The sequence below is a fragment of the Phascolarctos cinereus genome, unplaced genomic scaffold (genome assembly GCF_003287225.1).
Source record: "Phascolarctos cinereus isolate Bilbo 61053 unplaced genomic scaffold, phaCin_HiC Scaffold_2;HRSCAF=192, whole genome shotgun sequence".
NCBI classification, from domain to species: Eukaryota; Metazoa; Chordata; class Mammalia; order Diprotodontia; family Phascolarctidae; genus Phascolarctos; species Phascolarctos cinereus.
This window is the reverse complement of record NW_027555625.1, coordinates 283996594-284010882: the sequence shown is the minus strand read 5'-3', so window position 1 is coordinate 284010882 and position 14289 is coordinate 283996594. Positions and strand designations below refer to the sequence as shown.

At 41.1% G+C, this 14289-nt stretch overlaps 1 protein-coding gene across 1 annotated transcript in view; it reads right to left on the bottom strand.

The window, feature by feature from the left end:
• ABCC11 (ATP binding cassette subfamily C member 11) overlaps positions 1-14289 on the bottom strand; it is a 75838-nt gene that overhangs the window by 13224 nt on the left and 48325 nt on the right. Inside the window, exons 15-22 of the mRNA XM_020985113.2 lie at positions 13512-13715; positions 12132-12266; positions 11938-12022; positions 10295-10384; positions 9180-9283; positions 7094-7294; positions 4498-4724; positions 1091-1228 (exon numbers count right to left, since the gene is read on the bottom strand). Coding sequence (XP_020840772.1) covers positions 1091-1228; positions 4498-4724; positions 7094-7294; positions 9180-9283; positions 10295-10384; positions 11938-12022; positions 12132-12266; positions 13512-13715 — 1184 coding nt within the window. The remainder of the gene's footprint in view (positions 1-1090; positions 1229-4497; positions 4725-7093; positions 7295-9179; positions 9284-10294; positions 10385-11937; positions 12023-12131; positions 12267-13511; positions 13716-14289) is intronic.

Below are 14289 nucleotides of genomic sequence, written 5' to 3'. Positions count from 1 at the left end.
TCTACAACACCTAGCATACTTCTGTATATAATAGATACTCATTCAGTGATTATAACCATCCCAAGTAGGAATGGAAGTCCCAGGATTGGTAGAACTGAAATTTAGAGAGCAACAGCATAGAGTGGAAGGGCAAGGGCCAACTCTATGGAAAAGAATGCTCTCATTTAGTGGAATGCCAGTCCCCATTATTTTTTATCAAAATTTAAGTACTTATTAGATATCCTGCTCTCTAACAATCAGAGTTGTATAACAATGAAACAGGCTGCCCCATGAAGTATTAAGCTCATCATCACTGGAACTATTCTGCAAAAGTCTAGAGGACCTTTTTTCTGAGATGTTATAGAGGCAGAGTTCATATATCAAGGACACACTGGGTTGGATGACGTCTAAGGTCCCTTCCAGCTCTAAGAATCTGAGCTTCTAGGGATAGATCAAATGATACTTCTTCAACACTTAACGAGATTCTGGGTTTCATCATTATGGGTTGTTCCTCCACTGTTGCCACTAGCCCTCCTTCAGAAATGGTTTTCATGAGTTGTTGTGACCAAAAATCTCATCCACTCATAACCAACCCCCTGAATTGTGAGCCTCTCCGAATGTGGCAAGGATGGTCCTCTGATGATGGACTCAGGTAGACACCAGGCCCTCTACTCAAAACTTTTCCAGCTTAAGAGAACCTGCCAGGACTTATATTCTTTTGATATAATCTTCAGGAACTTAGGGTCACATCTGGTAAAGCATTAGAGGAGGTTTTCAATAGAAGAATAAAAAAATTTGGGGGGGTTCAGATATGGTTGCATTGATGTAGGGAATGCCTGGTGAGGAATCCCACCTCCTCCTTCCCACCGCCTCCCCTGCTGCCATTGCATATTTCTGAAACGGAGTCTTCAACAGTTGCCTAAGACGCAAGAGGTTAAGTGACCTGTCCAGGGTCACATGGCTAACATGTTCATAGATGGGGACTTGGACCCAAATGGTCCTGATTCTGAGATCGGCAAATAATAGTTCTGGGGGAAAGGCTATGTCTGTCTCTACCATTTTCTCCCCACCTCCACTTCTCAGGCCCAGGAACAAATCTACAAGGACTCACTCCTGGACATAGTCATTGGTTCTCCCATAGACATGTATAGAGCTCAGGCCATGCAGACAGGTAAGGACATGAGAGAAGACTGGAGATCTGCTATAGTTCTCTAGCCTCTTGATCACATTGATGGTCTTCCTGAAAGCCCTGAAGAATAAGAGGGATCATTTACATATGTTTCTATACTTACGATGTTCCCAGGCAAACCATGCCCCTGGCTGGCTTGGTTGGTATCATGGAATCATAGCATTGTACTAACAGTAGGTATATTATCATTCATCTCAGTCCAATCTCCTCATTCATTCACACAACAGTTACTGAGTACCTGTTATACGCAAATCACTGTGCCTTAGTGCTGGAAATGATACACAGTTTAGATAAGACATAGTCCCTGTCCTCATGACATTCACAGTGTAGCAGGGGGTTAGAACATAATCATTGCTAATACACATTATTATAAGAGAGGGACAAAAAAAAGAGCACAGGGAAGTCAGGGGGAGATCATTAGAATTAAAGCAATCAGGGAAAACTGCAGGGAGGAGGAGGAATTTAAGTTGGACTTTAAGTGATAGGTAGGAATTCAAAAGGTGAAGAGAAGAAACAGTCTTCTAGGCATAAGGGAAGAGTTGAAAGAAAGACACAGAGGCAAGGGGAGGGAAGGGAGTGTGCAGGAAGCAGAAAGTGACTCAGTATGGAGGGGATTCATGTGAGTGAAAGCAGCTAGATTATTTTTATTGATGATGATATGGTGGGTCCTAAACATCAGGCAAAGGAATTGAGAGGCAAGATGGTGTAGTGGAAAGGGGCTGTGCATTTGGTATTAGAGGTTCTAAGGCTGAATTCCAGCTCTGCTACATATTTCCTATACGACTTTGGGCAAGTACCCTTTACCTCTCTTGGACTCAGCTTCCTCCTTTATAAAATAAGTGGTTTAGATGATCTCAGAAGCCCCTTCTAGCTCTAAACACTATGAAGTTGGTACTAAGGTGGAATAAAGTAGGAAGGCACCAAAATTTGTTCAGCAGAAAGATAAGATGAACAAATCTATACATAAGAAAGACAATGAGAGATAAAAGTTAAAGGTAGGACTTCTAGTGGGAGACATGAATCTGGAACTCACAGAATAAAAATGGATTTGTAAATCATTTGCATAGAAATGTTAGCTAAAATCACAGAAGGAATGAAATTGCCAAAAGCTAAAGCATAAAGGAAGAAAAGAGCCGAGAACAGGCCCCTGAGGAACATCCATATTAACGAATCATGGAAAAATGAGACAAGGCAGGAACAGTTAAAGAATCAGGAGAGAGTGGCATCTCTGAAGCCAAGGAAGGAATAAGTATCAGTAGGAGGGAATGGTCAGCAATGTCAGAGGCTACAGAGAGAGAAAGAGGAATGAAGACTAAAAGAAAAATCATTTGATTTCATAATTAGGAGATTACTGGTGACCTCAGAAAGAGAAGTTTCTGTAGAATAGTGAGGGTGGAAGCCTGATTTGCAAGAACTAAAGAAAGAAAAGGGGGATAAGTAGTAAATTGAAAGCAATAAGTTTAAACAACTTTTTAAATAAATTTAGCAATGAAGGGGAGGGGAGTGAGGGGCTGGTAGGGGGATGAGGTAGAAAGGCAATGTTTTTAAGGATTGGAGAGACCTGGACTTGCTTACAGGCAAATAGGAAGGGGACACTGAAGAGGGAGATTGAGGACGAATGAGAGTAGGATGACTGTGGAAGCAAGGTCCTGGCATGGGCAGAAAAGAATAGCAGTGAGGGTACAAGTAAAAGTTTACCAAGTGGAATACCTCTTCTTTTATGACCAGAGGAGAAAAAGAGAGAGTGAGTGAGGCTCCTCCATTGGAGGAATGAAGAAGAAGAGGGGCTGAGGAAGTTTCTGACAGATGGCCCCAATCTTTTCACTGAAGTAGGAGGTTAGCTCATCTGCTGTAAGGGTAGGAGGTGGAGGAGGAATTAAGATTAAAAGAAGAAAAGGAAAGGTTTAGAATAGATGCTGTTGAGCATGAGATGAACCAATAAGGATAGATTAAATGAACTTTCAAAAAATAGTGAGGGCCCACATAATGTTGTGCAACAAACTTGCAGTAGTTGAAGTCACTTTGATAATGATTTTTTTTCTAGTGACGCTCAGCAGCCCTAGGGCCAGTGTAGAGAAATCAAATACTGGAGATTAACCAGGGAGGAGGACATTGATTTTTCAGGGGAGGAAACTGAAGCCCAGAGGGCTAAAATTATTTGTCCAGGGACATTCAGGTAGTAAGGGGCATAGCCAGTTCTAGAACCACAGCCCTCTGAGTTTCTGCCCAGTCCTTTCCCTACCCCTTCACATAGATTCTCACAAGAGTTCAACTTTTTTGCTTAAACCCAATATGCTGATTCAAAATGTAATGAAACATTAATGTTGAAGGTCAGAACTAAACTGGGAAATAGCACATGTCATAAAATTCTGTTATTTTTTTAACTTTTGTTGAAATAAAAAAATGAACCTCATAATTTTTACATTCACCTTAAGTAAAGAAGGTATTAAAACTACCCCTTCTCCAAACCACAAACTTTTGCCATCATTCTCTGCTTACCATTTCACCCCTTTTCCCATTCCCAAAATCATTCTCCTTGGTTCCTTTAAACCTCACTTATGTTTTATCCTGTTCTATAGTTATTTCTATTCCTCTGTTCTCTCCAATAATAGATTTTAAATTCCTTGAGGGCAGGGACTGAGTTTTATTCCTCCTTGTATCTCTCTTATTGCTTGGTAAAGGGCCCCATACAGATCTGTCTCAAATATTTATTGAATTGGAATAGATAAAGGTAAATGAGGACCCTGGGAAAATAAGACCACTATGTGAAATTTAGTTCCAGAATGCCTCTTCCCCATGGTGAATGTGTCTCTCTTCAGTTATTCTGACTCTTACTAGAATATATCTTCTAGTGTAGTGGTTCTCAGGAGTGCATGGAATTATTGTAAGAGGTCCTCAAATCCATCTGTACTCAGAGCACTGCCATTTGGATTTTTATTTCATTCCAACATAATATGCAGCATAAATGCAACTATTTAGGGGTTGAAGGGTCCACAAAATTTTTTGACATTTAAAAAGGGTCTTCGGAGGAAGTTTCTATTTTGGCCAGCCATGTTTTTTAGAGAGAAGTTCTGTCTTGCAGGTCTAATACTTTCCAATGGCCTTGAATACAGGACTGGGCTTTGGATATACTAGCATTAATTGTCCCCAGTAATTTTTTACTTTGTGCTATTTTCTCTTATGCTATCCTACGTTATCCACTAAAAATAGAGTTAAGGCTTGTGACCACAACATGCAAGTTTTACCAATATGATAATTATGAAACATGCAGCACTTTTCATTCTCAAATTATGAAGCTTAATGCCAAGTTGATTAAGAAACCTACTCACTGAAATAAAATAAAAAAGACAACACCAATGATGCTTCCAACAATCAGGAAATAGGGAGACAGTATGATCACAATGATCAAAATAGACACCATGACGAGAAAAAAAAGTAAGAACTCTTCTGCAACCAATGGCATTATTCCGTCCAACTCATCCAAGTCCCCAGAAAAACAGTTTAAGAATCGACCATTAGGAGTTGTGTCAAAGAAACTCATAGGGCAGTGGAGAATCTGTGGAGAGAGAAAAACCGTCTGACATTAGCATTAGGTCCTGCAAGCAGAATCACAGAGTAGGAGGCATCATTGAATCCTGCCTCATTTTTTTAACAGAGAAAATAACTGAAGCCCCCTAAGAGATGCTGTGACTTGTCCAAGGTCACAAAGATAGGAAGGATTTGAATCCAAGCCACTGAGTTTCAGTCTAGGGCTCTTTCTACTCTAGCACCCAGGCATGACCTGCCATATACATATAGTAAATACTTGTCGATTGATTAATTAAACTTTTCATTTCCTGACAGAAGGTACTTGAGGGCTGATACTGTGGTTTTTTAAAATTTCTTTGTATTTTCACTGCCTGGTGTAGTGCATGACACATAACGGATGCTTAATGAATATGTGTTCATTGATCAGTTGATGACCTCTTAAATTCATAAGTACTTCTTTCTTTTCCAAAAATTTCACCTACCTGAAATAACTAGAAAGTCACTGGTATCAGTTAAGAAGAAAAAAATAAAACCTCTTTGAACCATTAGTGAACATTCAGTTATTTCAGTTACAAAATGTTCTTGGAATTAAATTCAGCTGAAATGCATTTATACTGGAGAACAAATACACACAAACCACCACAAGGCTGCCACAGCTGATTCTGAATTTTAATCTTCCATTTTAACAAACACTTACTAAGGGCTTCCTGTGTGCAAAGTCTGGGGTTGGGTACTAAATTTAAATCTGATAGAATCTCCTTGCCCTTATAAAACTTATAATTATTGGAAAGGATAAAACACACACAAATACAAGTAGAAAACAAAATAGTGTGAGGAAATGCAGAGGAAAGGTACAATGTACCATGTGATTTTAGAGGCAGAAAGGGTGAACACCATAGTGAAACAATGGAAAAAAGGGAATATGAGCCCCACTACGTAGAGTCCTCAGATTCAGAAAGGATCTTAAGAGATGGTCCAGTCTAGTTCCTCCTCTTTACAAATTAGGAAATTGAGACCCAAAGAAGGGAAGTAATTTGCCCAGAGTCACATCAGTAGTTTGGAGTAGAGCTAGAATTCAAGTGTGAATTCTCTGACTCCAAATACATTTTTATGTATTGCTATCATTACTACTATTTCATTCTGCCTCTTTATGCTTTGCTTAAAAGTATATTTATGTTTTTATAATCAAAAAGTCACCTCCCATGCTATAAATATACATTATCCAGTCTTTTAAGAGCCTGGAACCAAGCCAAGAAAGTAGCCAAACAAGGCTGTGTAAGGAAGGTTACTGCTGCCTGGTTGCAAAAAATATATATTTTTATCAGAAATTAATATTAAAGGCAAGGAGATACATGCTTAACCAAAATCTCATTAAATCTTTATTGGGAAGTCAACTGACAATCCATTATGTGGTTTGAGCCTGGTTGTTGTTGAAATTCCTGGATCTGAAGAGATTTATAAATTTCCAGGGGGAAAAACTGTTCAATTTGGTCAGAGGAATGACAACTAGATCATAAATCTGATGGGAATCTTGAGAACATGAAGAGTGACTGGAAGCAAGTGGAATCCATATTTCCACCAATGGTACTTAAACTTGGGACTCTACAAATGCCGCAGCCCAGAAAAGGTCTTTCTGCATTAGGAATTCCTGATATTCTGTTTGAGAAATAGATGTCTGGCAGAGAATGGAGCGCAGGGGAGAAAAAGAAAATTCCCTTCATAGGGGTCAGATTGTCATTTTTGAAGTTGAATAGATTTCCCTAGAGTTTCATCTTTTATTTATTATGATCTAAAGCAATGAAAGGAATGGGAAAAGAAATAATACTTAAACTATAAATAATAAAATATAATACTGGCCCAAATCTAAGCCTCTGCAAATTGCATCCCTTACTCCTAGTCCTGTCTCTGGTGCCAAATAGAACCAGTCTATTCCTTCCAACAACCTTTCAGAAATTTGAAAATAGCTACGCTGGATGCCCACTCTCTGAGGCGTTTCTTCTCCAGGTTTACCATCTCTAGTTCCTCCAACCCAAACTCAGGTGATATCTTACCACCTTACCAGCCATATTTACCATTGTCCTTTTACCATCCGGTTGCATTTCTCTAGATGCACTGCGGTTTTTCAATGTCCCTTTCTAAAATGTGGTGCTAGATCTGAGATAGTTTGACCGGTGCAGAGCATAGCAGGACTGTCACCTTCCTTGGGCTGAATGTACTCTTAAGATTGTTTGAGTACTTTTGCTTGTCTTGTCATGCTGCTGACTCATTGAAATTGCAATCCACTAAGACCCCTAGACACACACCATTGTCTAATCACTTCTCCCTCTTCCCGTACCTATGAAGCTGGTGGCCCCAGAGCAGAGCCCAGCTAGAAGCCTCATACCATGGCTACTGTACCTTCATAAAGAGCTTGTTGTGAAGGGCAGTGGATGCCTTCCTTGTAGTTCTGGTGAAAACGGCTGATGAGATGACACTTGTAAAAATCAGTAACAGGGCAGACAGTCCATACACTAATTGGTAAAAAGGCATTCGGGGATTGTCCCCCAGGTTTCCTGAGCCCAACTGTTCTGTTCCATTGATCTTGCTGCTGTTACCGGCCTTAAAGAGAGAATAAGGAGACCACTGTGTGATTAAGGGTGAGGTCAAAGGGAGACAAGACTTTTATTCTCTATTCAAATGGAGTCAGGAACGTATACTCAGTGAAATACCATTTTAAAATCTTCTCCTCTGTGCCTCCAATCATTTCATGCCTTCCTTTTGCTCCTCTCCCTTTTTAAACTCTATGCTGAAGATGCACCGCTTCCTGGAACTCTCTGACTGCTCCAATATTGATTCATCTGATTTCCCAAATCACATTCTGTACCAGCTGGTAGGTAGGTTTTGTGTTCATCTGAATGAACTTAATCTACAAGTCTACTATAATATCAAAGCTTCTACCACCTTCCATGGTGTGCTTGGAGAAACTGTTCCCTTGTCCCCTGCCCAATCATGCCTCTGACAATGTGGATTAAGAAAAAATAAGACTAATCTACCCAACTGAGTCAGAGCTGCAGCCCAGACATCCTTGACACTAATTCATTTGCAATATGGACAATATTTATGCAGACAATAAGGAGCAAATGGTAGATTTAGACAGTGGACATTTAGAAAACATCAAGCAAAGGAAGCAAATATGAACAGAGGTGGGAAGGGATGGGGCAAAGAGGAGAAAAAAAATAAAAATAAGGCTTACATAGAGGAAAGGATCTCAGGCAGCAAGCAGTATCAACTTTGAAGATCTGAATAGACCTCCTGGTGTTTCGTGGAGCATCCAGAGGTTATAGGCATAAAACATTTTAGACTTTTCAAAGCACTTCAAATCTATTACCTAATTTGATGTTTACACAAAACTGTCAGGTCTGGATAGGACTTATTAACTCACTTTTACAGATGATGAAACTGAGATCCGAAGTGGTGAAATGTTCTGGCTGCCTAAGGTTGCACATTTATTTGATAGCAGGTTTGGCCAGCCCTCAGAAAAATTGTGAAGTTAGGCATGTTGCCTTTCTGGACTTTTTCCACTTCTTTCTGTGCCCTTTCACATACCCCACCCACAAGGTGCCCAGTGGCCTAATGCTCTTCCCTTTAGAATAATAACAGCTCACAATTCTGTAGCACTTTAAGGTTTACAAATCTCTTCTCTCACAACAACTATGGAAGGTAGGAGTGTCTATTATTATTATTAGCAGTAATATTTTCATGAGGAAACTGAGACCCAGATAGGGAAAGTAACTTCTGTAGTCACACAGTTTAAAAAGTGTCAAAGTAGAGACTTGAACCCCCAACCTCCTGATTCTAGGTCCAGTAGGTTGTTTTGTTTTATTTTATTTTTTTCTCATGAGAAAGAGAAGAAAGTGATTTGATAAAGTATTTACTAAGGGGATACCAAGAGGATTTATCCTCTTTTGGGGGTATCTGCATTTTAAAAGCTGATCTACAAGAAGAAGGCAATGTTTAACCTAAAGGAACAAACTACTAGTGGTGAGATTTAAAGCGTCACCTGGGGAGTTATTTTTGGACACGAATGACTTCTGATGTCCTTCTAATCACATATAGGCAGTCCCATATTCTTTCTATGCATTAGGTTGACCCAGACCACATTTTAGAGATTATAACCCAGGCCTCCTGCCTTCTTTCAGCTGCATGACTTGTCATCTTTGTAAAGAGTAGCAGAATGTAAGCCACTCGAAGGCAGGGACTATTTTTCACACTCTTGTCTTTGTATCTCCCATGCTTCCCACAGTGTCTGATACATAGCAAATCTTAATAAACGCATGTTGTCGTTGGGCTGTGTAAGTGGGACATGTGTACCATCCATGCTCACCTCTTGCTAGTATTGGTAGGGGGCAGACTGGTTTAATCCTAGGGTAGTGTCACATTCAATACGGGGCCCTATTCATCATGGCAGAACTATCCCCCAAGAAGTCATCCTCACTGCACTTACCCCTGAGCCCTGATGGAGCCAGTAGCTCAACCACCAAAAACTGAATGTTGTAAGGCTGACATTCACCATCATGAGAAGAAAAGTCAGGAAAATGACAATGTAACCTGAGGTGGGGATGAGGGGAAGACACGTGAAGATTAGTTCTGGGGTAGCTAGAAGATATTGCCAGAATCCAGCTTCCAAAATTACTGGACAAACTTGGCCCCGGAATTCTCAGTTCTTCCCATGTGGAATCACTATCCATCTTGAATATCTTGGTGTTCTAGTTGTAGGACAAGAGGGATGAATTTTGAAAATGGGTGCTGGGTGAGAGATCATAGAATAAGGCTGGTAATGAAGCATTGTAATCCACAACTTGGGACCTCTATCCGGATTGATACTGATCTGTTATCTTAGATCCAGTCTTTTGAGTAACCATGACTTCACCCAACTCTATTAAGCGTACTATCATCTTGCCCACCTTTCTCCACCTTGTGTGATATCATGAGAGACATCATGAGAGGATATCATAAGAGAGCCTAGGATGAGGCCCGTTTTGCAACATTTCTCTCATAATTACCACATTCCTCAGCATACACAATGCTTCCCATAATACTCCCATACTCTTTTAAACTGCAGTCTTCCTATCTCTCTTCTGATGTGACGAATGCCATGATGTCCCATTTGAACCCCACCCTCTTTAGGAAGCCTTCCCTAACCATCCCTACCCCTCACAATCTATGTCTCTATATATTGATATGTTTTGTCTCCCCAGTTATACTGTCATTTCTTTGAAGGCAGGGATCATTTGCTATTTCTTTGTCTCTCCTATAGCACTCAGCAAAAGGGTAAGTATCAAATAGGTGTTTTAGTAAATTATTGATTGATTGCCAATAGGCAGAGAATACAAGAAAGTGAGAGAAGGGGATGCTAGGAATAAGATTTAGGCACCTCCCAATCCTCTTCCCCTGAATATGCCCTTCCAGCACACAGAAATACATCCAAGGCCAAAATTGTATTCTTGCTACAGGGTGCTGGCGCATCCCAGCTGCAGCACCAGGACCAGCCATTGAGTGTGCCTGCCCATAGGGAGCATCAGCAAAAGATGAAAGCAAGACACTGAGGAATGGGATTACCTCCTGCTCCCTGGATGTAATGGTGATAGACTTTCCAGCTTGGGGAACCTTCTTCCATTTTTTCCTTTTCAGTAAGCTGAGTCTCCATTACTGGGAAGGGGGGAAAAAACATTCATATCTGTTATGCCTCCTACCACTTGGCTCTCCTATAAAATGGCATAATAATAGCAACTTGCCTTCTCTTGAGCATTGTTTTACAAAAGCATTTTCCTCATAATAACTGTAAAGTATAAGTACTACTACCCCCTTATTACAGATAAGGAAAGTGAGGTTTAGAGAAGTAAAGCCCATGGTCACATAGTTTGGTAGGTGCTAGATTCAGACCCACATCTCCTTAAGTCTAGCGGTCTTAATGTTGTCTCTCATTAAGATTGGTCTGTGGAAGGTTCTCTACAAGTGCTTCATTTTATTTCTTAGGCTTTGAGTCCTTCACAATGGCCTCTAATCTCCTTAGAGGAGAAGGAGGAAGGCAAGAATCCTGAGAGTAATAGTTGCCTTGCTGGGAGGCTTCCCTTTGGGTGAAAAGGGGCTTTCTGCCATGGACCCTGCCTGGGGAAATGCAGAAAGAGCTGATGGTACCAGGAACCCAAAATCAGCCCTGCCAGTCAGCCTGGAACATTCTTGGTATGTTTCACGCATGACAGACACGAATGCTGAAGCCCCTATGCAGTCTGAGGAAATGCCACCCCTTTCATCAGTTCGGGCCCTGGACTGTCTAGTAAGCCTAGACTGTCAGGCCACACCCATAAGAGCATTTTCTGCCTCAAGGAGATGAGGAAAGACTTTCAAATACCAGGAGCTTTTCAGCTTTGAAAAGCTGGAGAGAATGGAGCTAGCCTCGGAACAGTACTGTCACAGCCTTGAGGCCAACCATCTCCTTAACTCTGACGGAAGCTTTCAGTCCTTGTTCCACTCAGAGTTCTTAAGGGTCCTAACCTAAGGCTTCTAATCTGATCCCTCTAGATCTCAGCTCTATAGACCTGGAATTTCTGCTTTAAAATAATAACTAATATTCCAAAACATTTTAAAGTTTATAAAGCTTTCTTTAAACAACTTTGAGAGGTAGATAGTACAAATACATTATTTCTCTACATAAGGAAGGATACTGAGGCACAGAAAGGTAAACTGATTTTTTCCCCCGGTCACATGGCTTGTTAATATCAAAGACAGGATTTGAACCCAGGTCTCATGAAGTCTAGTCCTCTTTCCACTATGCCACATTGCTTCTGATCTGCTCTCTTATCATTGGCCCACCAGCCTCATAGCCTTGATCACCTCACATCCATCATTAGAGCACATAAGGGACAATACCTTGGAAAAAGGATTCTTTTTTTTTTTAAGTGAGAACAACCATTATCACTTCTAGAATAAGAGCACCAAAAAGAATAGATGCTAAAAGGAGAGAACAAGATGCATTGAGCCTAGGCCTTGGCTATTGGACAGTGTAAACTTATTCTCAAAGGAATCTTAAAGGTAGCATTACCTGAGGCAGCTGGGTGGCACAGTGGATAGACCACCAGCCCTGAAGTCAGGAGGACCTGAGTTCAAATCCGGCCTCAGACCAAACACTTGACCCTTACTCGCTGTGTGACCTTGGGCAAGTCACTTAACCCCAATTGCAAAAAAAAAAAAGGTAGCATTACTTGAATTTTCATTGAAGAATCCCTCCTGGGAGTAGAGATCTACCTGCGTCTTCTCTGTTGTATTTTTAGCCCCATCTGTTGCATTCTAGAGAAAAAAGTCATCAGTACCTTAAAGATCCATGCCCCTAATACTGTACAGTTTATTTCCATGCAGTATAGGATGAGGGATTTATTTCAAGAGCAGTAGAGATTACCTGTAGAGTCTCCCTACATATTTTCTGGATGAGCTGGGAATATTGTCCGTTCTTCTGCAATAATTCATCATGAGTTCCACTTTCACATATTTTCCCATCCTTAAGTAAAATGATCTGGTCACAAAACTCTAAATACTGTAGAAAAATGAAATTGAGAAGATGAGATCAGATGGCAGATGTGAAAGTAACCTGAAAAAAAGTTAAATGCCTTATCGATATTGAGGACATTATTCTGATTAATAACAGCAATAGTATTTTAAGAACCTGATTCCAGATGAGACTTTGAGAATTCTCTTTCATCGAAGGATTTTGTGAATTCAGTGGATTGGATTCAGTTCTGTATGGAAGCAGACAGATATGTCCATAGAATGTTGGAAGGGCCCTTAGGGAACCCCCTAATTTTAAGGACAGAGAAATAGGCCAAGGAGGAGTAGGAGGGTCACAAGGTAAAAGAGTGGCATTCTCAGAGCTAGAACCCATACCATTTGATGGGCATTCCAATGTTCTTGCTGCCCCAGCAAGCTGGCTGTCTTTCATTTGGGCCTCTATACTTGGGAGCAGAGCCAGGGTACATGTCTAAACTCAATCTGTGTAACAATGAAGGCAACAGAGCCTTTCTTGAGAATCATAGCATCAAGCACAGTCCAACAAGTGAGTGGTAGGAACACAAGATTTAGAGCAGGAGAATTCATTGAGTCCAACCTGCTATTTTTGTAGGCTGAGGCTCGGCCCTTGCCTTCAGAGTTGCAGATAGCAAAATAATCCTCAATTGTCTGTACTATTCCTGAAAATCTTTAGGGCCAGAAATCCCATACTGTCCCCTATCTTCAAGACTTTCCTCCTTATTTCTAACCCAAATCTCTTGTCTACTCCATTTATGGACACAGAATCATACTATGAGCATCTTCGTGTGTCATACATCAGGCTATCAGCACCTGTATAAACCTGAAGACAGACAGCTCAATGCCATCTTTCCGATGAGCATTCAAATTTTACCAGCCCATAAAAATCTTTTACTAGTCTACCTTCCCCCAAGTACTGTGAATAAAATTCATATTTCTTATAATTCATATAGCATGTGTCAGAGGACACAGGTTTGAATCCTGACTCTGCTATTTAGTGCCTTGTGCTCTTGAACAAAAATTTAGCCCTCTTGGTCTCAGTTTCCTCATCTGTAAAATGATGGAGTTGGACTTGATGCTGTGCTGTATCTCTTCCAGCTCTAAATCTTTGATCATGCCACTTGCCGTATGAATGGAAAGGCTTCTTTATAAGGCTTTGTAAGGTTATTAAATCATGGGGGACTGGGAGGGTCACCTTAGTTAATCAGCATTTTTTTCAGCAAATGGCTACCATCACACCAGTTTCGCTTCTTGTTACCTGCAGCTGGTGAGTCACCAGAACTATGGTCTTCCCCTTGAGTGCCTTCTTAATGCACTCTTCAAATATTTGCTTCCTAACATGGGCATCCACCGCCGAGAGGGGGTCATCCAGCAGGTAGATCTCACGGTTGGCATATACAGCTCGTGCCAAGCTCAACCTCTGTTTCTGACCCCCAGAGAGGTTGAGGCCCCGCTCACCAATCTATAAATAAGGAATAAAAAAGGGAGAGCTGAGCAAGGTGATGAGCAGGAAAGAGGAGCACCAACACAATCCAGTAAACCCTTAGTTATCTCCATCCAGAGCTTTGTCCTGAGTGGAGTGGACATGACGGGCTCTTGCTCAAGTCAAAGCCTTGCTTAGAATGGGCCCAGATGGCCAGTGCCAGTGCCAGGAAGTCAGAGGCATGAGACAGGTCAGGCAGCTGGTATGGCCTGGCATGGCACAGCTAGCATGGCTGATCACGTTAAGGTCTGCAGTGTGCTTCCCGTATATTATCTTATTTGATCATCACAACAATCCTATGGGTAGGAACCACTGTGATCTCTGTTTTACAGATAAGAAACTTAGGCCAAGAGTGGCTAAGTGACTCGCCCAGCATTACAGAGATGGTGTCTAAGGAAGGATTCAAACCCAGATCATCCTAACTCCAGGTCTAGCATTCTCCCTATTATATATGCCACCAGATAGTGAGGCAAGAGTTTTGAGTACAAATCCTGCCCCTGTCACTTGTTTGCTGTGTGATTTTGTTCCTGTCACTTAGGCCTCTGTCTTATCA